The 21544-nt window shown below is 47.9% G+C and overlaps 2 protein-coding genes across 4 annotated transcripts in view; one reads left to right on the top strand and one right to left on the bottom strand.

The window, feature by feature from the left end:
* The first annotated feature begins 1394 nt into the window (after positions 1-1394).
* PIK3IP1 (phosphoinositide-3-kinase interacting protein 1) lies at positions 1395-20484 on the top strand. Of its 2 annotated transcripts, none has more exons than XM_038762336.1 (6): positions 1395-1503; positions 2991-3104; positions 3209-3328; positions 7486-7677; positions 7803-7881; positions 20395-20484. In XM_038762336.1, exons 1-6 carry the CDS (start codon positions 1434-1436, stop codon positions 20414-20416), a joined length of 597 nt encoding a protein of 198 aa, XP_038618264.1. In that variant the 5' UTR covers positions 1395-1433; the 3' UTR covers positions 20417-20484. The 2 variants fall into 2 exon arrangements, with proteins under 2 accessions (XP_038618264.1, XP_038618263.1); XM_038762335.1 differs by lacking the exon at positions 20395-20484 and adding an exon at positions 12674-14394.
* LIMK2 (LIM domain kinase 2) overlaps positions 15699-21544 on the bottom strand; it is a 67456-nt gene continuing 61610 nt past the window's right edge. For both annotated transcript variants that reach the window (XM_038762333.1, XM_038762334.1), the window contains 3 exons: positions 20450-20505; positions 18471-18628; positions 15699-17785 (listed from right to left, as the gene is read on the bottom strand). In XM_038762333.1, the coding sequence (XP_038618261.1) occupies positions 17641-17785; positions 18471-18628; positions 20450-20505 (359 nt within the window). In that variant the 3' untranslated portion in view covers positions 15699-17640. The remainder of the gene's footprint in view (positions 17786-18470; positions 18629-20449; positions 20506-21544) is intronic.

Here is a 21544-nt window from a genome sequence, read left to right as displayed (position 1 = left end):
ACCTTCTGGCTCCCAGGCCCATGCTCTATCCAATACACCATGGTACCCCACCTCCTCCGCCTCCTATTACTACTTTTCATACTTCCCACCCAAACACTGTTTTCCCTGTGATTTTCCCATCACTGTAGACAGCACTACCATCCTCCCTGTCTCACAAGCCCATAACATTGGCAATATCCTTGACTCATCTCTCTCATTCCACCCATCACTTCGCCCCCTGCTACCTCACCTCCCTTCTCTCCTTCTCCAGCCCAGCCCACACCCTCCGCTCCTCTGCCGCTAATCTCCTCACCGTGCCTCGTTCTCGCCTGTCCCGCTGTCGACCCCCGGCCCACGTCCTCCCCCGGGCCTGGAATGCCCTCCCTCTGCCCATCCGCCAAGCTAGCTCTCTTCCTCCCTTCAAGGCCCTACTGAGAGCTCACCTCCTCCAGGAGGCCTTCCCAGACTGAGCCCCTTCCTTCCTCTCCCCCTCGTCCCCCTCTCCATCCCCCCATCTTACCTCCTTCCCTTCCCCACAGCACCTGTATCTATGTATATATGTTTGTATGTATTTATTACTCCATTTATTTTACTTGTACATATCTATTCTATTTATTTTATTTTGTTAGTATGTTTGGTTTTGTTCTCTGTCTCCCCCTTTTAGACTGTGAGCCCACTGTTGGGTAGGGACTGTCTCTATATGTTGCCAACTTGGACTTCCCAAGCGCTTAGTCCCGTGCTCTGCACACAGTAAGCACTCAATAAATACGATCGATTGATTGATCGATTCCACCCACATATTCGATCTCTCACTAAATCGTCAGTTCACCCTTCACAGCACGACTAAAATCTGCCTTTCCTCTCCATTCAAACCGCTACCTCATTAATCCCGCCTGCCTGTATTGTATCAGCCTCTTTCCTGACCTCCATGCCTCTTATCTCTCCCCACTCCAGTCCATATTCCACTCTGCTCAGCAGATGCGACTGAAGGAGCCAGTGAATTTCGCTTGGCCGGGACGCAGCGCTTAGGTCGATGTATATATGTTTGTACATATTTATTACTCTATTTATATTACTTGTACATATCTATTCTATTTATTTTATTTCGTTAGTACGTTTGGTTTTGTTCTCTGTCTCCCCCTTTTAGACTGTGAGCCCACTGTTGGGTAGGGACTGTATATGTGGCCAACTTGGACTTCCCAAGTGCATAGTACAGTGCTCTGCACACAGTAAGCGCTCAATAAATACGATTGATTGATTGTATTTCTTTTCGGGCTTGAGAAGGAGCAGGTTTTGAGCTGGTTTAGGACCCAGAGGGAGCCAGCAGGCTCGGGCTGCAGTCAGTGGGGACGCTCCCTGATAAAGCCAGCCTGTTTACCAGAAGAGAAAAAGCCAGGGCCCAGGCCAACCCCATCCCCACTGCATTGTGGCGCCGGACAGAAAGCGAGGCCAGGATGTCGGGGGTCTGGGCACAGACCCTTCTGCTCAGCAGCCTGCTCCTACCTGCGACCCATGGCTCCGAAGGTGAGATTTACAGCTCCCCTTTTTGCAGCAACCGAAAGCAGAGACGACTACTATGTCCCCCCTCTTCAGAGTGCCTAAGTGAAAGCAGAGACAGCCACTATTTCCCCCCTCTTCAGAGTGCCTAAGTTAGGAGGAGGAAAGGTTGGGGGACCAGCCGTTCTGCCGCCCATGCACAGGGTTGGGGGGTGTTTGTTCATTTTCTTTTTCATTCATTCCATCGTATTTATTGAGCGCTTACTGGGTGCAGAGCGCTGGACTAAGCGCTTGGGAAGGACAAATCGGCAACAGACAGAGACGGTCCCGACCCAACAACGGGCTCACAGTCTAGAAGGGGGGGGAGATGGACAACAAAACGAAACAAATAGACAGGTTTCTTCCTATTAGGGATACACAGCTCCATCTTTATTATTGGGAACAAAGGCATGGCTTTATATATGTGTGTATGCGTATATATATATGTGAGTGTATATATATATATATATATTTTGGCTGGTGGATCAGAGGTTCACGCATGCTGGGGCATCATCCCTAGACCTCTCTCTTTATGCCAATTCCGTTTTCCCCCCGCGTACGAAGATCAGAAAGGCGGTCAGGTGCGAGTTGACAGTCGGCTTGTACACTCCTCAATCCGAGCAGAACCGAGGGGGGTTGGACAATTGTTGCTCCCCTCTCCTTTTTCCTGATTCACTCATGGGTTCGACGGGGTGGGGGTAGGGGAGGAGATAATAATAATGGTATTTGTTAAGCGCTTGCTGTGTGCCAAGCACTGTGCCCCCCAGTGAAGGTTTGCGGCCCGATAGAACATGGATACTTGGGGAACTAGACTCTCAAGGGGCCCGGGTTTTGGGGGTGCGATGCTTGCCCCCTCGCCTTCTCCTAAGGGACCTCCCCCTTTAGCAACACATAGTGGGGACACTTCCCCTCTCTTCCTCCTCCTTTTCCTCCTCTTCCTCCCTTCAGGGAGGCCACTGACTGTGTCGATGATCATCGGGAATACCCATGGTATTTATTCAATGCGTGCTCTGGTTATTATTCATCGTATTTATTGAGCGCCTGCTGCGTGCATAGCACCGTACTAAGCGCTTGGGAGAGGACAGTAGACCGTCAAACACGTGCCCTGCCCACGATGCCCTCCAAGCCTAGAGGTGCTAAGCGCTGGGGGCGACCCCCTTCCCTTCCCCATCCCTCCCGCCCTACCTCCTTCCCCTCCCCACAGCACCTGTATATATGTTTGTACATATTTATTACTCTATTTGTACATATTTGCTATTCTATTTATTTTATTTTGTTACTATGTTTTGTTTTGTTGTCTGTCTCCCCCTTCTAGACTGTGAGCCCGCTGTTGGGTAGGGACCATCTCTGTATGGTGCCAACTTGGACTTCCCAAGCGCTTAGTACAGTGCTCTGCACACAGTAAGCGCTCAATAAATACGATTGAATGAATGAATGAATGAATGAATGAATTCGACGCCCTTCCTTTCCTGCAGGCTGCTTCTGGGATAACGGGGTCCTGTACCGAGCGGACCAGTCCTCTCCCGCCCCGGGCCTGCTGTGCCTCAACTGGCGAGAAGCGCAGGGCGGCACAGGGCAGCCCCCCGCCGGTGAGTGATGCCCACCAGCCCCGGGCCCGGTGGATGCCCCCCAGCCCTCTCTCCCCTCCCCTCCCCTCCATCCCCCTGCTCCATCCTGGGCCTTTCTCCCGTAGCCACCGAGGACCACAGCTACTGCCGGAATCCCGACGGGGCCTCGGGGGGTCCCTGGTGCTACATCAGGGGCGAGGCCGGTGCCCCGGAGAAGAGGACCTGCCAATCCCGCCGCTGCCCAGGTACCCCCTCTCCATCCCCCCATCTTACCTCCTTCCCTTCCCCACAGCACCTGTACATATGTTTGTATATATTTATTACTCTATTTCGTCATCATCATCATCAATCGTATTTATTGAGCGCTTGCTATGTGCAGAGCACTGGACTAAGCGCTTGGGAAGTACGAATTGGCAACATATAGAGACAGTCCCTACCCAGCAGTGGGCTCACAGTCTAAAAGGGGGAGGCAGAGAACAAAACCAAACATACTAACAAAATAAAATATTTTATTATTTATTTATTTATTTTACTTGTACATCATCATCATCATCATCATCAATCGTATTTATTGAGCGCTTACTATATGCACAGCACTGTACTAAGCGCTTGGGAAGTCCGAATTGGCAACATATAGAGACAGTCCCTACCCAACAGTGGGCTCACAGTCTAAAAGGGGGAGGCAGAGAACAGAACCAAACATACTAACAAAATAAAATATTTTATTATTTATTTATTTATTTTACTTGTACATATCCATTCTATTTATTTTATTTTGTTAGTATGTTTGGTTTTGTTCCCCGCCTCCCCCTTTTAGACTGTGAGCCCACTGTTGGGTAGGGACTGTCTCTATATGTTGCCAACTTGGACTTCCCAAGCGCTTAGTCCAGTGCTCTGCACACAGTAAGCGCTCAATAGATACGATTGATTGATTGATTGATTGATTGATTGATTAAGGGCCCGAACCAGTCCGCTGATGCCCAGGTAAGGGCCCGGACCGGTCCTGGCGGAACCATCGCCAAGCGCCGCCCGCAGCCGTCACTAGGCGGCGCCAAACCTGGCGGGCGAGAAGGGGGCGTGGCCAGAGCGCCAAGCCACGCCCCCTGCTCCGCGATTGGTCCGAACTGTCTCTAAGGCCGCAGGGCTGACAGCCCATTGGCTGTCGCAGTAACCGAGTGATCTCATCCTTCGGCAGCCGCCGGTAAACAAGTCTCCCGCGAGCCCGCGCTGCGCCCGGCGCCCGGCTGGGGGCGCACACCCTCCTGATCTCTCCTTTTTTTTAAAAAAAAAATTTGTTAATAATAATAATAATGATGGCATTTGTTAAGCGCTTACTATGTGCAAAGCACTGTTCTAAGCGCTGAGGAGGTTACAAGGTTGTCCCACTTGGGGGCTCACAGTTTTAATCCCCCGTTTATGGATAACAGACACAGAGAAGTGAACTGACTTCCCCAAACTCACACAGCTGACGGAGCCGGGATTTAATAATAATAATAATGATGATGATGGTATTTGTTAGGCAATTACTATGTGCAGAGCACTGTTCTAAGCGCTGGGGAGGTTACAAGGTGATCAGGTTGTCCCACGGCGGGGGGGCTCACAGTTTTAATCCCCATTTTACAGATAACTGAGACACAGAGAAGTGCCCAAAGTCACACAGCTGACAGTTGACGGAGCCGGGATTTAATAATAATAATAATGGTATCGAAGGGTCTTCCTCCCTTCAAAGCGCTACTGAGAACTCACCTCCTCCAGGAGGCCTTCCCAGACTGAGCCCCCTCCTTCCCCTCCCCATCCCCCTGCCTTACCTCCTTCCCCTCCCCACAGCACTTGTATATATGTATATATGTTTTTACGTATTTATTACTCTATTTTATTATTCTATTCATTTTATTTTGTTAATATGTTTTGTTTTGTTGTCTGTCTCCCCCTTCTAGACTGTGAGCCTGCTGTTGGGTAGGGACCATTTCTATATGTTGCCAACTTGTACTTCCCAAGCGCTTAGTACAGTGCTCTGCACACAGTAAGCGCTCAATAAATACGATTGAATGAATGAATTTGTTAAGCGCTTACTAAGTGCAGAGCACTGTTCTAAGCGCTGGGGAGGTTACAGGGTGGTCAAGTTGTCCCACAGAGGGGGCTCACAGTTTTAATCCCCATTTTATAGATAACAGACACAGAGAAGTGCCCAAAGTCACACAGCTGACAGTTGACGGAGCTGGGATTTAATAATAATAATAATAATAATGATGGTATTTGTTAAGCACTTACTATGTGCAGAGCACTGTTCTAAGGGCTGGGGAGGTTTCAAGGTGATCAGGTTGTCCCACGGTGGGGGGCTCACAGTTTTAATCCCCATTTTACAGATAACTGAGACACAGAGAAGTGCCCAAAGTCACACAGCTGAGAGTTGACGGAGCCGGGATTTAATAATAATAATAATGATGATGGTATTTGTTAAGCGCTTACTATGTGCAGAGCACTGTTCTAAGCACTGGGGAGGTTACAAGGTGATCAAGTTGTCCCGTGGGGTGGGGGCTCACAGTTTTAATCCCCATTTTACAGATAACTGAGACACAGAGAAGTGCCCAAAGTCACACAGCTGACAGTTGACGGAGCCGGGATTTAATAATAATAATAATGATGATGGTATTTGTTAAGTGCTTTCTATATGCAGAGAGCACTGTTCTAAGCGCTGGGGAGGTTACAAGGTGATCAGGTTGTCCCACAGTGGGGGCTAACAGTTTTAATCCCCATTTTATAGATAACCTAGACACAGAGAAGTGCCCAGAGTCACACAGCTGACAGTTCACGGAGCTGGGATTTAATAATAATAATAATAATAATAATAATGGTATCTGTTAAGCGCTTACTATGTGCAGAGCACTGTTCTAAGCGCTGGGAAGGTTATAAGGTGATAAGGTTGTCCCACGAGGGGGGCTCACAGTTTTAATCCTATAGATGCGATAGATACAGAGAAGTTAAGTGACTTGCCCAAAGTCACACAGCAGACAGTTGACTGCCTGTCTCTGGTCGTTCATTCTCAGTCTCTTTTGCAGGCTCCTCCTCCCCCTCCCATCCCCTTACTGTGGGGGGTCCCCAAGGTTCAGTGCTTGGTCCCCTTCTGTTCTCGATCTACAGTCACTCCCTTGGCGACCTCATTCGCTCCCACGGCTTCAACTATCATCTCTATGCTGATGACACCCAGATCTACATCTCTGCCCCTGCTCTCTCCCCCTCTCCAGGCTCGCATCTCCTCCTGCCTTCAGGACATCTCCATCTGGATGTCTGCCCGCCACCTAAAACTCAACATGTCCAAGACTGAACTCCTTGTCTTCCCTCCCAAACCCTGCCCTCTCCCTGACTTTCCCATCTCTGTTGACGGCACTGCCATCCTTCCCGTCTCACAGGCCCGCAACCTTGGTGTCATCCTCGACTCCGCTCTCTCGTTCACCCCTCACATCCAAGCCGTCACCAAAACCTGCCAGTCTCAGCTCCGCAACATTGCCAAGATCCGCCCTTTCCTCTCCATCCAAACCGCTACCCTGCTCGTTCAAGCTCTCATCCTATCCTGTCTGGACTACTGCACCAGCCTTCTCTCTGATCTCCCATCCTTGTGTCTCTCCCCACTTCAATCCATACTTCATGCTGCTGCCCGGATTGTCTTTGTCCGGAAACGCTCTGGGCATGTTACTCCCCTCTTCAAAAATCTCCAGTGGCTACCAATCAATCTGCGCATCAGGCAGAAACTCCTCACCCTGGGCTTCATGTCTGGGCCCAGAACTTTTCATTGAGTTTATGTTATCATTCTAGGGAAGCAGCATTACCATGAAGGTAGTGGCATCTTAGGTCCTGGTGGGTCCCCCGATGTCAGGTCTGGGGAAGGATCATTGATATCGGCATGGCTTAGTGGATAGAGCAAGGGTCTAGGAGCCAGAAGGACCTGAGTTCTAATCCCGGCTCTGCGAAATGTCTGCCATGTGACCTCGAGCAAATCACTCAACCTCTCTGGGCCTCAATTACTTCATCTGTAAAATCGAGATTGACTGTGAGCCTCATGTGGGATAGGTACCGTGTCCAACCTGATCTGCACTTAGAACAGTGCTTGACACATAGTAAGTGCTTAACAAATACCATCATTATTATTATTAACTTTATCTTCCCCAGTGCTTAGAACAGTGCTTAACACAAAGTAAGCATTTAACAAATACATCATTATCTAAGGACATCCCCCCCAACCCCGAAATGCCATGTTCTGGGAATGGGTCATTGATGTATGACAGTCCTGCCTGAATGGAGTGGGGTGGATCCCAAGGCCCTGGGGGAAATTCCTCCAACCCCAAGTGTCAATGAAATCCAGAACATTCCTTCCAATCCAGTTTTTCCTCCTTTTCTCCTGAAGCACCTTCCCTGGAACCTTTGCCACGAACTCCTGAAGCAGAGCGGTCACAGGAAGCCAAGGATGATATCCAAGTCTTTGCCCCTGCAAGTTCCTTACCTTCCGGGAGTGAAGCAGCAGCAGTACAGTCTGTTATTGGGATCAGCCAGAGAGTGAGGATGAACCCCAAGGAAAAGAAGGACTTGGGGACTCTAGGTATGGCCCTTCCCACTCCTCATTCCCATCCTTCCCGAGGATTTCTTCAAGGCAGAGTCCCGTTAGATGTCTTCCAGACATATACGATATGACATTAATATGTCCCTTGCCCTTTCCTCTGACAGGATCCGTGCTGGGTGTCACCATGATAGTCATCATCATTGCCATTGGGGCCGGCATTGTCCTGGGATATGTCTACAAAAGGTTAGTATCTCACTCTCCCCTTTCAGACACCCAAGGGACAGCTGAGGAGTTGGAGATAATGTAGGGAAAAAGTATTCATTTTGAGAGGAGACTGTAACTCTTCCCTTAAGCGGCTGAACAACTTACCCTGTTGTACTGCAAGAATTTAGTCTGGGCTCTAGAGAGTAATAATAATAATAATAATAATGGCATTTATTAAGCGCTTACTATGTGCAGAGCATTGTTCTAAGGGCTGGGGAATTTTACAAGGTGATCAGGTTGTACCATGTGGGGCTCACAGTCTTAATCCCCATTTTACAGATGAGGTAACTGAGGCCCAGAGAAGTTGTGACTTGCCCAAAGTCACACAGCTGACGAGTAGTGGAGCCGGGATTTGAACCCGTGACTTCTGACTCCAAAGCCCGGGCTCTTTCCACTGAGCCACGAAGCTTACTCTTTGCTGATTATCTGTCCTAAGCGCTGGGAAGAGGCAGGGAATGTCACTGGTTATTATTGTATTGTACTTTCCCAAGCGCTTAGTACAGTGCTCAGCACACAGTAAGTGTTTAATAAATAAGATTGATTGCATTAATAGTACAAGAGTTGATAGACACATTGCCTACCCACTACGAGCTTAGTCTAGAGGAGGAGATAGGCACAGATTTGTAAAAATTGTCAAAAGAATTTGGGGTACTGAGCCTCTCCTACAAACATCCAGTTCCAAGACTTTTTCCAGTTGAGCTTTAATTTACCTAAGACTATGGAGTTTCCACCATTTCTTTTTCATGGACCTGAAGACCATTCTGCACCACTGGTGAGAGTTTCTAGTCAGCCTGCATCTCAGTGCTTATTTATGGCAGGCAAATTGTCGTTCTTTTCTTCTGTGCTTTCATGATTTCAGGGAAACGATCCCTGCCCTTATCCCCCATGAGGACACTCAATTGGCAGGAGCAATTCTAAAGAGGATAAACTTTCTCTAAGAAATGCTGGTCCCAGGAATTATAACTCTAAGGCCCATAAGTTACTGCTTGCTTTGCCTTTTCAGAGTTTTGCAAGAAGTCGTACTGCCTTTCTGGCCTTGCCTGTTGTAGTCAAACCAAATTCTTTATTTAATGCTTAGATCTTAAAATATTTTTCTTGCTGTGGCCTTTTCAAAAATCAGAGGGAACACTAGAGCAAAAAGGATTAACAGCTCTCAAGCATGAAGATGTTTTGGAATTGGAATTCATTCAGTTGTATTTATTGTGCTTATTGTGTGCAGAGCACTGTACTAAGCTCTTGGGAAAGTACAATATAACAATAAGCAGACACACTCCCTAATTCTAATGAGCTCCAAATTCTGAATGCCTGAGTCTCAATTCCAGTTTTGCTTCAGAAGAAATCATTCCACATCTATGCCTTATTTTCTCATTTCATGAATGAGTGATATTACCTGTCCTCCTGGATGATTTATTGGGTCATCCTGAAACCAAAATTCAAACCTCCCCTTCCATCTTCTCTTCCCCCATTAATCAACGAACCATAGCCCTGCAAGAGTTAAACTTATTTCTAAATAATAATGATAGCATTTATTAAGCACTTACTATGTGCAAAGAGTCAGAAGGCAGTGTTTTTGAGGAAAGTTTTACCCCTACATAATAATAATGGTATTTGTTAAGCACTTACTATGTGCCAGGCACTATGCTAAGCACTGATTTGCTGGATACAAGCAAATCGGGTTGGGCACAGTCCCTGCCCCACATGGGGCTCAATCCCCCTTTTTAGAGATGAGGTAACTGAGGCACAGTGAAGTGACTTGCCCAAGCAGACAAGTGGCGGAGCCGGGATTAGAACCCATGACCTGCCTGTCTCCAAGGCCCATGCTATATCCACTGCGCCATTCTACTTCCCTAAGGGAGTCCACTTAAGCCCAGGAAGAATCAAGAAAGAGATTTGCAACAGGTTCTTCTGTATGAAATCTTTTTCAATGCCTAAATTTGTTTGCCCATTTCTTCCACCTGTCTTCCTTGCTGCCAGGCTTGATCTTCTCATCCCTTAGCATCATCATCATCATCATCATCATCAATCGTATTTATTGAGCGCTTACTATGTGCAGAGCACTGTACTAAGCGCTTGGGAAGTACAAATTGGCAACACATAGAGACAGTCCCTACCCAACAGTCGGCTCACAGTCTAGAAGGGGGAGACAGAGAACAAAACCAAACATACCAACAAAATAAAATAAATAGGATAGATATGTACAAGTAAAATAGAGTAAAAAATATGTACAACCATAGCAAAAGTCCAGACTTAGCAAAAGTCTGGGATTAAATTCCTGCAGTCTTGAACCCAGTCAAGTGGTGTGACTGCTTTGGCTGGGAGGACCCAGCTCTCCATTAACCTGTAGGGTGGGGGTAGATCTTAAACTTTAAGAATCACAGCCCAGAGGAAGGGTGGCAGGTAAGGGTGTTTTGAATTAGCGCATTCTGGTCGAGAAACTGATGCCGGTAACAATCCATCCCCTCAGGAGTCGCTGGAGACTCCTCAGGAGAACTTTGACCCAGAACATTTATTCTCTGCCGAGTCAAAGAAAAAACTGGAAGTCCACACCACTCCACTTCTTCAGTGGAGACCACAGTTTGTGAATAAGATGCTTGTTTCTTCTTGGCCGCACTGCAAAACCTTATTGACTCAGGAGCCAGGCTGTGGGAAGGGGATGTGTGGATTAATGGTTAAAGCTGGGGTCAAATTGTAATCTAGGCATCACTTTCTCTCCTCGACTACTTCCGTTCCCCAAGACTCTTGATTTTCTGTATCAATTCCCATTCTCCCTAAAGACTTCTCTATTATTCAGTAGGTCACCATTATAACCCCACCTTTAGACATTGCTCACATCATTGTGCCCAAAGGACTATCACTTTATCGGTATTAGGCTGAATAACTTCCCTTTATTTAGAGAAGCAACGTGGCTCAGTGGAAAAGAGCACGGGCTTTGGAGTCAGAGGTCATGGGTTCAAATCCCGGGTCCGCCAGTTGTCAGCTGTATGACTTTGGGCAAGTCACTTAACTTCTCTGTGCCTCAGTTCCCTCATCCGTAAAATGGGGATGAAGACTGTACGTGGGACAACTTGATCACCTTGTAACCTCTCCAGCGCTTAGAACAGTGCTTTACACATAGTAAACGCTTAGTAAATGCCATTATTATTATTATTATTATTATTATTATTATTATTAGTGCTACAGTCCCTTCCCGGAAGGTCCTTACCTTGAGATTCTGGTTAGATGGGCACTGTCCTTGCCAATTGCAAGTGTTATCCCTGTAGATAAATGTCAGTGCCTGTCCAGTTGGGGTCTTCTTTCTCCTTGGCTGTGGCACCCTGAGGGCCATGTGTCCCCGAGCAAGTTGGAGGGTGACAAGATACCGATGGAATCATTTGTGTTGATGAACCCATCATTATACCCACTGAACTTTAAAATAATTGTGACTCCTTTCCATCTCACACATTCCTGAGTCACTGAAGAGCTGCAGGGGGCCTCCTGCCTGGACCTGCCACTATCTATCCTCTCCCCTTCACACCCACCTTGAGAAGCAGCATGGCCTAGTGGATAGAGCACGGGCTTGGGAGTCGGAAGGACCTGGGTTCTAATCCTGGCTAAGCCACTTGTCTGGTCTGTGAACTTGGCCAACTCACTGTGTCTCAGTTCCCTCATCTGCACAATGGGGATTAAGACTGTAAATTCTATGTGGGACAGGGACTGTGTCCAACCCCATTACCTTGTACTTACCCCAGTGCTTAGAACAGTGCCTGACACACAGTAAGTGCTTAACAAATATCATTATTGTTACTATCCTCCCCCGTGGAGAGAAGCTGCAAGGCAGGGGGTCTGCTTTAGGACAACCCTGGCCCAAGATATTCCCAAAATGGAAAGTAGCATGGTGTAATAATAGTAATAATAATGTTGGTATTTAAGTGCTTACTATGTGCCAAGCACTGTTCTAAGCACTGTGGGGGGGGGGGGGATACAAGGTAATCAGATTGTCCCTCTTGGGGCTCAGTCTTCATCCCCATTTTACAGATGAGGTAACAGGCCCAGAGAAGTTAAGTGACATGTCCAAGGTCACACAGCTGACAAGTGGCGGAGTCAGGATTAGAACCCACGACCTCCGGCTCCCGAGCATGTGCACTTTCCACTGAGCCATGATGCTTCTCTAGTTGATAAAACACGGGCCTGAGAGTCAGGTCATGGGTTCTAATCCTTGCTCCACCACTTCTCAGCTGTGTGACCTTGGACAAGTCACTTAACTTCTCTGTGCTTCAATTACCTCATCTGTAAAATGGGGATGGAGGCTGAGCCCCACATTGGACAGGAACTGTGTCCCACCTAATTTGCTTGTATCCACCCCAGCGCTTAGTACAGTGCCTGGTACCTAGTAAGCACCTAACAAATGCCAGAATTATTATTATTCTTATTATGGCTGTAATTCAGCCAGGAGTAGCAGGTGGAGGAAGTGTAAGCCCCTCGTCTGGCACAACTTTTTGTGATGGCTAGTTAGTTTGCTGAAACTCAGTGATGGCCCTGGGTTGGGGTAGGGTGATCCTATAAAATGTACCCATGTCAATCAATCGTATTTATTGAGCGCTTACTGTGTGCAGAGCACTGTACTAAGCGCTTGGGAAGTACAAGTTGGCAACATATAGAGACAGTCCCTACCCAACAGTGGGCTCACGGTATGTGTTTGGGGCAGGGCGATCAAATGCTCGTGCAAGGACATAGCCTCCCTGAGGGAACGTGGGCTTACTGGGCTGCGTGTGGTTTTGCTCTCTCCACCCAGGGGGAAGGACTTGAAAGAGCAGCACGAGCAGAGGATGTTTGAGCGGGAAATGCAACGCATCACCCTGCCCTTGTCCGCCTTCACCAACCCATCCTGTGAAATTGTGGACGAGATGACGGTCGTGATCCACACCAACCCGACCCCCGTGGAGGACGTACGTGAGGGCAACGCCCCTCTCATGGGCCAGGCTGGCACCCCCGGCGCCTGAGCTGCCAGACAGTGTGGAGGAGCCCACAACGATATTGGTTCTAGAGCAGATCTGCCTTCTCAAGGCTGAAGGTGGCCCCTGTCTTTTGTTACGGTATTTTTTATGGGGGTGAATGAGACAGAACTAGGACACACGCTAGTCCAGGCTCCCTGCTTCCGCAGACTATTAGAATCACCCAAAATTGGTCTTTTATCTCTTGGGTTCAGGATGTCACCCATGGATGGAGGCTGCCTCAGGAGCCCTCCGTAGGGGCTTTTCACCGGCCCCCGTGGAACCGAGACCAGTTTACTTTCCTAATGAAAAAGAGCGGGCTCTCAGTGCTCCCCAGGTGTCTTGGCAGCCAAGGGGATCCCCACACCCTCCTTCCTGTTGGGTTGGCCCATGCTGTTCTTTATATTTCAGCCCACATGCAGAGGCAAGCAGGTGCTTCGCATCAGGTCAAGAGAGACAGGGCGACTTTGAATTTAGCTTTTTTCCTACGGCCACACAAGGATGGGGAATCAGTTTGTGTGGAGTGGCTAAAAGCGAGGGGACAGCTCTTAGCTCCCTCGACTTCGACTTATGCAGAAAAAGATCAAATTTCTTCCAAAGTGATTGGTGCTAAATTAACACAGGGCTCAAGCTGACTTCCCGTTTCAGCGGGAGGCAGAGGGAACATGGTTCCCGGACAGTTAGTGGATTAAGGGGTCAGGATGGCTGCCATTTCCTGCTTAAACAGGACAGGCAGAAAGGGCTGGAAAGCCTCTCTCCCACGCTCAGACATCCCCTGGAGATTTGATCTGAAACGGTGGAGAATATGGAGAGCCACTAATATTTCTTCATTTAGAAATGTAAATCGGCCAGAGAAATAGCCAGTATTAACGTCATTCCCAAATGCCTTAGACTTTCCCAAGTTGTTATAATCCTGAAAGCTGAGCTAGAGCAGGGAACTTAAGTTGGGTTAACTTAGAAGCTGGGAGGAGCAGCAAGGGGCTTCTGCTGAAATAAGCGTTCTCTAATGCTTGCCTCTGTACTCTCCACTTCAGGCCACCTCTGAAAACCCCAAGTGACACTGTGGCTTAGAGCCAGATTATTCACCAATTACTGGGGTCATGACCCAACCTCCCGTGCTTCAACTAGGAGAATTTTATAGAGCTGCCAAAAAAACTTTCACACCATTACTGTACTGGTGGGGTAGAGAGATGGTCTCTCCCCTCTCCTTTCCCTACATGGTCCTTTATAGTCTACCTCCCCCTGGGAACTCCATGCAGCTCCACACGAGAAGGGACGACACCCCAGAATTAAGTTTTTCTATCCCCCTGCTGTTCATGTAGGACTTTTTAAAAGGATCAGGTCTCTCCAGGCACTCAGCATTTGTACTAGCTGGCTATGTATGATGCACAAAAGGGAAAAGTGTTAACGGTTTTTACTTTTTTATACTTTTGTTTTATATGCCTCATTTTAAAACCTGAGAATAGAGTACAAGAAACTGCTCTCAATTCAACTTGTACAAATACATGAGTTCTCCAAACTACTAGAGGGAGTTGTGGCTTTAATTTTGTTTGGGGGCGGGTCAGACCCACTTCGCTCCCTTAAGCTCACAATGGTTATGGTTTGTTTTTCACAAGCACGTGTGTGTCCGAGGGGTATAGTGAGTGCATAACAGCGTGCAATACATCCAGTTCTGCTAAAATGTGTTTTCATTACATGGTTTGGATATAACTTGATGGAAGAATTAGGGAATGGCCTTCCCACAACATGAGTCTGTTATGGCATAATACAAACCACAAGTTGGTCTAAGAAATTCAGAGCATAATACTACTCTACTCCAAGCTTCTGTCTCAGCCTTACTAGGCTGTAGAGCTCTACGTGTTTTTGTGACTTCTCAGCTTTTAATACATAAACTACAGTGAGGGGTGAAGATGTAAAGCATCCAGCTGGCGGTAGACACGATAGAAGAATTTATAGAGAAAAATGTCAGTCAGGGTGTTATCCTTGAACGAGCCACCCCACAACCACCCGTTACTTCCCATCGAGTCAATGGTTACTAGAACCCAGTTTTCCCCATAGTAAGTGATTCTTCAAGGACACAACTCCCTGTGCTAGAAAACTTGGAAAACAGCCTTCACGTGCATTGGCAACACAGGCCTCTATGTGGGGAAATGGCTGTCACTCACACTGATCGTCCTGAAGCTGAGGACTGGAGAGAAACAGGGCCTCTGGGAAAGGGCAGGGTCAATCTTCCACCCTCCCTCAGGTGTGGCCTAATAGCCACCCTGAAGAGAGTTCCCGAAACCATTTATACAACAAGCCAGTCATTGTTGCACCTCTAGCCCGCTCCTAAGCTTTACTGGTTTCACTGATTGTCTGAGAGGGTCAGAAAAAACAGTATTGGTTGTGAGGGACTTTTGTTTTCTTCTCAGGATCACTTTGGGCCCGAGTGCTGTCATAGGTTGGGCTAAGGAATGGCGAGAAAACTCGAAGCTGCCCTGAGGGAGTGGTGGTTTGGGGCGAGATATTTCTTTGCAGTCTTGGGGATATTTTAAAGCAAGGGTGGGAGTGTGTGGGGGGGGGGTTACCTTAATATTCTCAATGACTGGCTAACCAGCACTACAGTACCATTTCCATCCAGGAGTCAGATCTCCAAACCTACCTTCAAAGCTGCCAAAATCCAGTATTCCAGGCCTCTCCATTACTCCTGGAAAGCTTAGCACCAGGTTTCTTGGTCTCTGGAACTGCCACTGCAGCAGGCAGTTTGAGGTTGCTTCTTTGTGTGGAAAAAGGGATACAGGAGATAAACACCCTTCTGAACTCCCTTACAAATCAATGCAACAATAGTTCCATCGATGATGTTTATTGCTTAATTTAGTCAATAAAATTGCACATCTTGGGTGCACCATTTCCACAGCCGCTGAGAGATGAGGCACTACTCGAGCACAGAAAACTGGCTCTTTTAATGGTTTGGAAACACAGAAACCCCTCAAGAGGAAGAGCACAAACCATGCTCTCTACTGAGCTGAGCCACATCTCCACTGGGACTCACCAGGCTTCCGCCCATTTCATCCCAGGCTGACTTCACTTGGGAGCCTCCAGCCTCCTTCAGCTATAGCACACAACTCAAAAGACACAACCGTAAACTTCACCTGGAGATGACAACTGGTTCCTCAACTAGGCCTATTTACAATATTTCACATACGCCCCTCCTCAATAAACTTGAAAATATTAACAAGCATCCTGCTTCCCCACCGCCCCCTCAGAAAACAAATACCACTATCACCCAAAACCCATTCCCGACTGTAAAATATGGCACCTCCTTGGAGGCCAAGAGGTGCTTAGGAGAGGGCAAATCCAGTTGCACCACGAGATTCACAGAACTATGGACCCAGAAAGAGGGATTGCCCTTAGTTTCTTCAGATGATACCCAGATCCTTTCCCTGGAAAGCTGGCTTCTAACCATCCTCTAGGCTGAAGATTGAGCCAATGGGCCAATGCCCAGGTCCCCCTTTGAGGATAAAGCTTGGAATTCCATTTCCCTCAGCACCCCAGGGAAAAAGAACTCTTCCTCAAGATTCATACCCCTTCCCAGGAAGAAGCCTGTCAAGTCCCTCTGAGGGCCGGCTGCTCTCCCTTCATCCCCCAATCTTGTGGGGAAAGGGATGTTACAGACTGGGTAACAGTGTAAGGGAACCTATAAGGCTGTGCCTAACACAGAGGAAATGCCCTCGAGGAACAAACATAGCTAGGGTCTACTCCCACACTTCGGGCAATCACCAAATTTCCATAAGAAAATCTTCTTTCCCCCACCACTGCTTTGGATGCTGATATAGGAACTTCAACCATTTCCACTTAGCAGTCTACTGTGCCAACAGGGAGGAGCAGTGACTTCTTTCCACCCGGCTACCAAGAGCCTCCGGGGCCTGTGTGCATGCTTTGTTGCTTGGGGCAGCTCTGACACTACCTCACAGGAGCTCCTTGCCAGGGAGAAGTTAGGATTGTGGTTATACAGAGAAAAGTCCTCTGCTGATGCTTTCTTTGTACTTGGCTCCTTGGATCCGCAAAAGGGATAGTAGAGAGGAGCTGTAACTGAGAATAACATTTTCCTAAGCCTCTGCTTTTCCCATTTATCCAGCTAAGGAATACCCTAACCACAGTCCTCTACATCATCCCAGCACCACCACCATGCACTGAGAGGGGCCAGGCCTAGGTCCCGGGAAGAGTTCCCACAGCACCTTTACTCCAGGGTCACTCACCAGAAAGCCATCCCAGTTGCTGAAACTTCTAGCCAAGTCCACACAGTCACCACCTATTCAGGAATGTTTCTGGGGGCCAAGAAGCCTAAGGGCCTGGGTTCCCCAAATTTAGTGTAATCCTAACTGCAGGGAGGCAGTAACCATTCTGAAGTCTGAGCAGAATTAACACCCAGCAGTCAGTTCCCTCCCAGTCAACTGGTCGAGTTTTTCTTCACAGCTTTCAATCAAATGTTAGGTTCAAAGAGAATGACTTGAGACCCAGAACATCCCAGACCCCCGGTTTACCAAGCCAGGGCATGGTTCTCTCTCCTGCGGCAGTAGAAAACGATTTTTTTCCTCTCCTAACATCCACAGGAAACCCAAAGCTTGGCCAAACAAGGGCAGTTTCATTGCCTCGGGGAGGGAGAAGTGGTGATGGTGGTGGTGGTGGGCAGGGTTACGTCCCTTAATGCCCTGCAGGTGGATGGAGCACAGCGTCCTCTGTCCTCCCTCCACGCTGCTTGCGTGAGGAAACCCTAGGCTGGGAGGCCCTAGGGGAGTGAGTCCCGGCTCAGTCCGTAATCCATGCTCACATTGTGGTCTATCTCCTCCAGCTCAGAGGGGAGCGGGATCGCCAATTCTCCAAGGTAAAGGGAGAGCGCCTCAAAGGAGTCCTCCAATTTTGAGAACGGAGGTCTGGAGAGAAAAGAGAAAGTGGCAGCTCAGGGAACAGGTACCTCAGAGACAGGTCCACGACCTCCCTGCCTCCCCTCCTTTCCCAATTTACAGGCGAGATCCAGGAGATGAGATGTGTCTATCTCCATCTTCCCTGCCTTCAATGTTCGTGGATTGTGTGCCCCTCCAGGAACAGGGTCCTTGTTTAAATCCCGCATATATACTCTGTCCCAGGGCTTAGTGCATAAATACTATTACTACTAGGAAAGTGATACTCTCTGCTGAGGATGCAGTGGTAAGCCCAATGTGGGACAGGGACTGTGTACAACTTGACAACCTTGTGAGCCCCCGGTGGGACAACCTGATCACCTTGTAACCTCTCCAGCGCTTAGAACAGTGCTTTGCACATAGTAAGCGCTTAATAAATGCCATCATTTTACTGTTGTTACAGTGCTTAGTACAGCAACTGACACATAGTAAGTGTTTAACAAATACCATAAAAAAGCCTTGGGGCGATTTTCTCTTTTTGCAACTACTAAATCACCCCAACTCTCCTAGGGACGGGTCACCTCTCTTGCAGTGACTCTTGGAGATGAATGTGATAGGTTACGTATGTGTTCTCCCTTCTCCAGCAAGATGAACAAGGGTCTGATCTTAAGAACCCTCACAAGATGGTGGGAGGGCCTGGGGGAGGAGATGAACCAACCTGCTCTCGGGTTCCAGTTTGCAGCAGACGGCTGCCAGAGGGAAGAAGGCTGGAGGACAGTCCGTGGGGACGAATTTCTCCCAGAAAAGTTTTACGTTGAGGCCAAAGTCCAGTGTGCGGGGAAGGCAATCAGGGTCAGCATACACTTGGCCGATGATCTAAAAGGAGAGAGAGATCAGGGACGGTGACAAAAAGACCTCGTTCACACTAACAAGGTCAAGTTTTTGGGGAGATGCCAGGAACCCAAGCAAATTGCAAGTCCTATTTGCCTGAATGTTCCTTATGCTGATGATACTGTACTCTCCCAAGTGCTTAATACAGTGCATGGCACAACATAAGCACACAGACTCCTTACCACTGGCTTTAAATCATTCAATCAGATCACCCCATTCTACCTCACCTCACTGATCTACTGCAGGCCAGCCCGCACACTCCACTCCTCTAGCGCTAGTTTACTCACTGTGCCTCTATCTTGTCTATCTCACCACCAATCCCCTTCCCCACATCCTCCCTCTAGCCTGGAACCTGTACACTAGACCACTACTCTCTCCACTTTCAAAACATTAAAGTCACACCTCCTCCAAGAAGCCTTCCCCGATTAAGCCCTCTTTTCCTCAGCTCGCTCTTCTGCTTCATCTAAGCACTTGGATCTGTGACCTTTGGCCATTTCATATTTGCCCCGCCCCCAACCCTACAGCTCTTATGTTCATTCCTTTAAATTAAATTATATAAATTATTTATTCATATTAATGTCTGTCTCCCCCTCAAGAATGTAAGTTCATTATGGACAGGGAACGTATCTGCTAATTCTGCTGTACTCTCCCAAGTGCTTAATACAGTGCTCTGCACATAGTAAGTGCTCAATAAATACCACTGATCGACTATTCTCTCTCGGATGAGGTGGTGGGCACCAAGTCTGGATTCGCATTCCATTCTTAAGCCATCAGAATCAACTGTATTTGCTAAGAAACTACTGTGTGCTAGGAACTATTCTAGGTGCTTTGGGAACATACAAAAATGGGAAAAGAGATTACTTCTGCCCTTGAAGGGCTTTCCATCTAATGGAACCCAGAAATACACAAAAGAGGGAGAAAATAGATACCAACCCAGATAATTAATGAACTCACACATCCTGAGGTGGTTGATAGTAATAATAATAATAATGATGGCATTTATTAAGCACTTACTATGTGCAAAGCACTGTTCTAAGCGCTGGGGAGGTTACAAGGTGATCAGGTTGTCCCAATGGGGGGCTCAGTCTTAATCCCCATTTTACAGAAGAGGTAACTGAGGCCCAGAGAACTGAAGTGACTTGCCCAAAGTCACACAGCTGACAATTGGCGGAGCCGGAATTTGAACCCATAACCTCTGACTCCAAAGCCTGTGCTTTTTCCACTGAGCCACGCTGCTTCTCTTGATGTGCTGACATGATTGGGAAAGTGGGTTTAATAATCAGGGAATGTCTTCTGGAGTGAGGATCTTTTCAGGGAGACTTTGGAGAAGGGGAGAAGGTCTATCAGTGAAGCTAAGGGTGGTGAGAAGTTCCAGGCAAGGGAAAGGTGTGAACAATGGGCTGGAAGTGTAATGCTATGAGTGAGGGAATGAGGGAAAGCTTTCTTGGGAGGAGAGCGGATAGTTATGGTGCCTAATGAAGAGCCACAGTCCAGTGATCAGAGGGACCAGATTCTCATCATCATCAATCGTATTTATTGAGCGCTTACTGTGTGCAGAGCACTGTACTAAGCGCTTAGCACTCGACAGGATCTCACTCAATTCAAGAGCTGGGAAGCTTCCTGGTCACAGGAGCTGCAGCATCAACTCACACTGACTGCTGAGAAACAGGAGAAGTCACCTTGGACAAGGGTGAAATCCCTGCTTCCTTCTGACTCAGACCCTGCCCATGGCTCTTGCTTTCTCCCTACAGTGACCCTCTCCCCCAGGCCTGAAACCTGAAGCAACATTGTCCTCGTTGGCTTTACCTCACAAAGAACGATCCCAAAGGAGAAGACGTCCACTGTCTCATCATAGCTCTTTCCTAAGAGAATGGAAGAGAACAGATAGGTTGCACTCGTTTTTATTATGGTATTTGTTAAGCACTTACTATGGGTCAAGCATTGTTCTACATGCTGGGGTAGAACAGATTAGGCACAGTCCCTGTTCCACATGGGGCCCACTGCTGAAGTAGGAGGGAGAACAGGCACTGACTCCCCATTTCACAGATGAGGAAACTTGAGGCCCAAAGAAGCCACTTGCCCAAGGTCACACAGCAGGCAACTGGCAGAGTCAGGATTAGAACGCAGGTCCTCTGACTCACGGGCCTGAGCTCTTTTCACTTCCCTCCTCTTCCCTGAATTGGGACTCCCAGTTGACACAGGGCCAGACCTCATCAAAGGCAAAGCTCAAGCTATTAGTTGGGAAGTTGTGGCAAACAACCTGAACAACAACATAAAAACCATCCAGAACCAGCAGTGGGTATCAGAGCCCAAGTGTCCAAAGAGAAGGAAAGGAGCAGCAGGAAGCTGCGGTGGTTGGCAGCTCGATGGTTTCCAAAATAACAACAATCATAACAATAATGGTATTAGTTAAGTGCTTTCTATGGGCTGAGGTAGATACAAATACATTCATATCAGACACAGCCCCTGTCCCGCATGGTGCTCACAGTCTAAAGGTGAGAGGGAACAGGTATTTAATCTCCATTTTTCAGATGAGGAAACTGAGGTCCAGAAAAATTAAGTGACTTGCCCAAGGACACACAGCAGGCAAGTGGTGATTAGAACCCTGTTCTGTGGTCTTTCGACTGGGCCACATTTCTTCCATGCCTTCTTACTGGAAAAAAAAATTAATAAAAATGGCTAGCTAGAGGGAGCAGAACAATCATCACCAAATAAAACCTCTTTCAACCTACTGCAAATTTGCTTCCTGGGAAAGAGGCTCATCTGCAGTCGTATTAGAAAGCTTTGTGGCTAAGGAATTCAGGCAAATCTCTGGTCCGGATACTCTGAGGCCTCACAACAGCACTTTTCCCAGGGACTAAGGACAGACATCATGTGTGGAACTTGAAAATTACACTGGCC

Source organism: Tachyglossus aculeatus, chromosome 21, assembly GCF_015852505.1.
Source record: "Tachyglossus aculeatus isolate mTacAcu1 chromosome 21, mTacAcu1.pri, whole genome shotgun sequence".
Lineage (NCBI taxonomy): Eukaryota > Metazoa > Chordata > Mammalia > Monotremata > Tachyglossidae > Tachyglossus > Tachyglossus aculeatus.
Note: the sequence above shows the minus strand (reverse complement) of the source record. Positions and strands in the feature narration are given on the sequence as shown.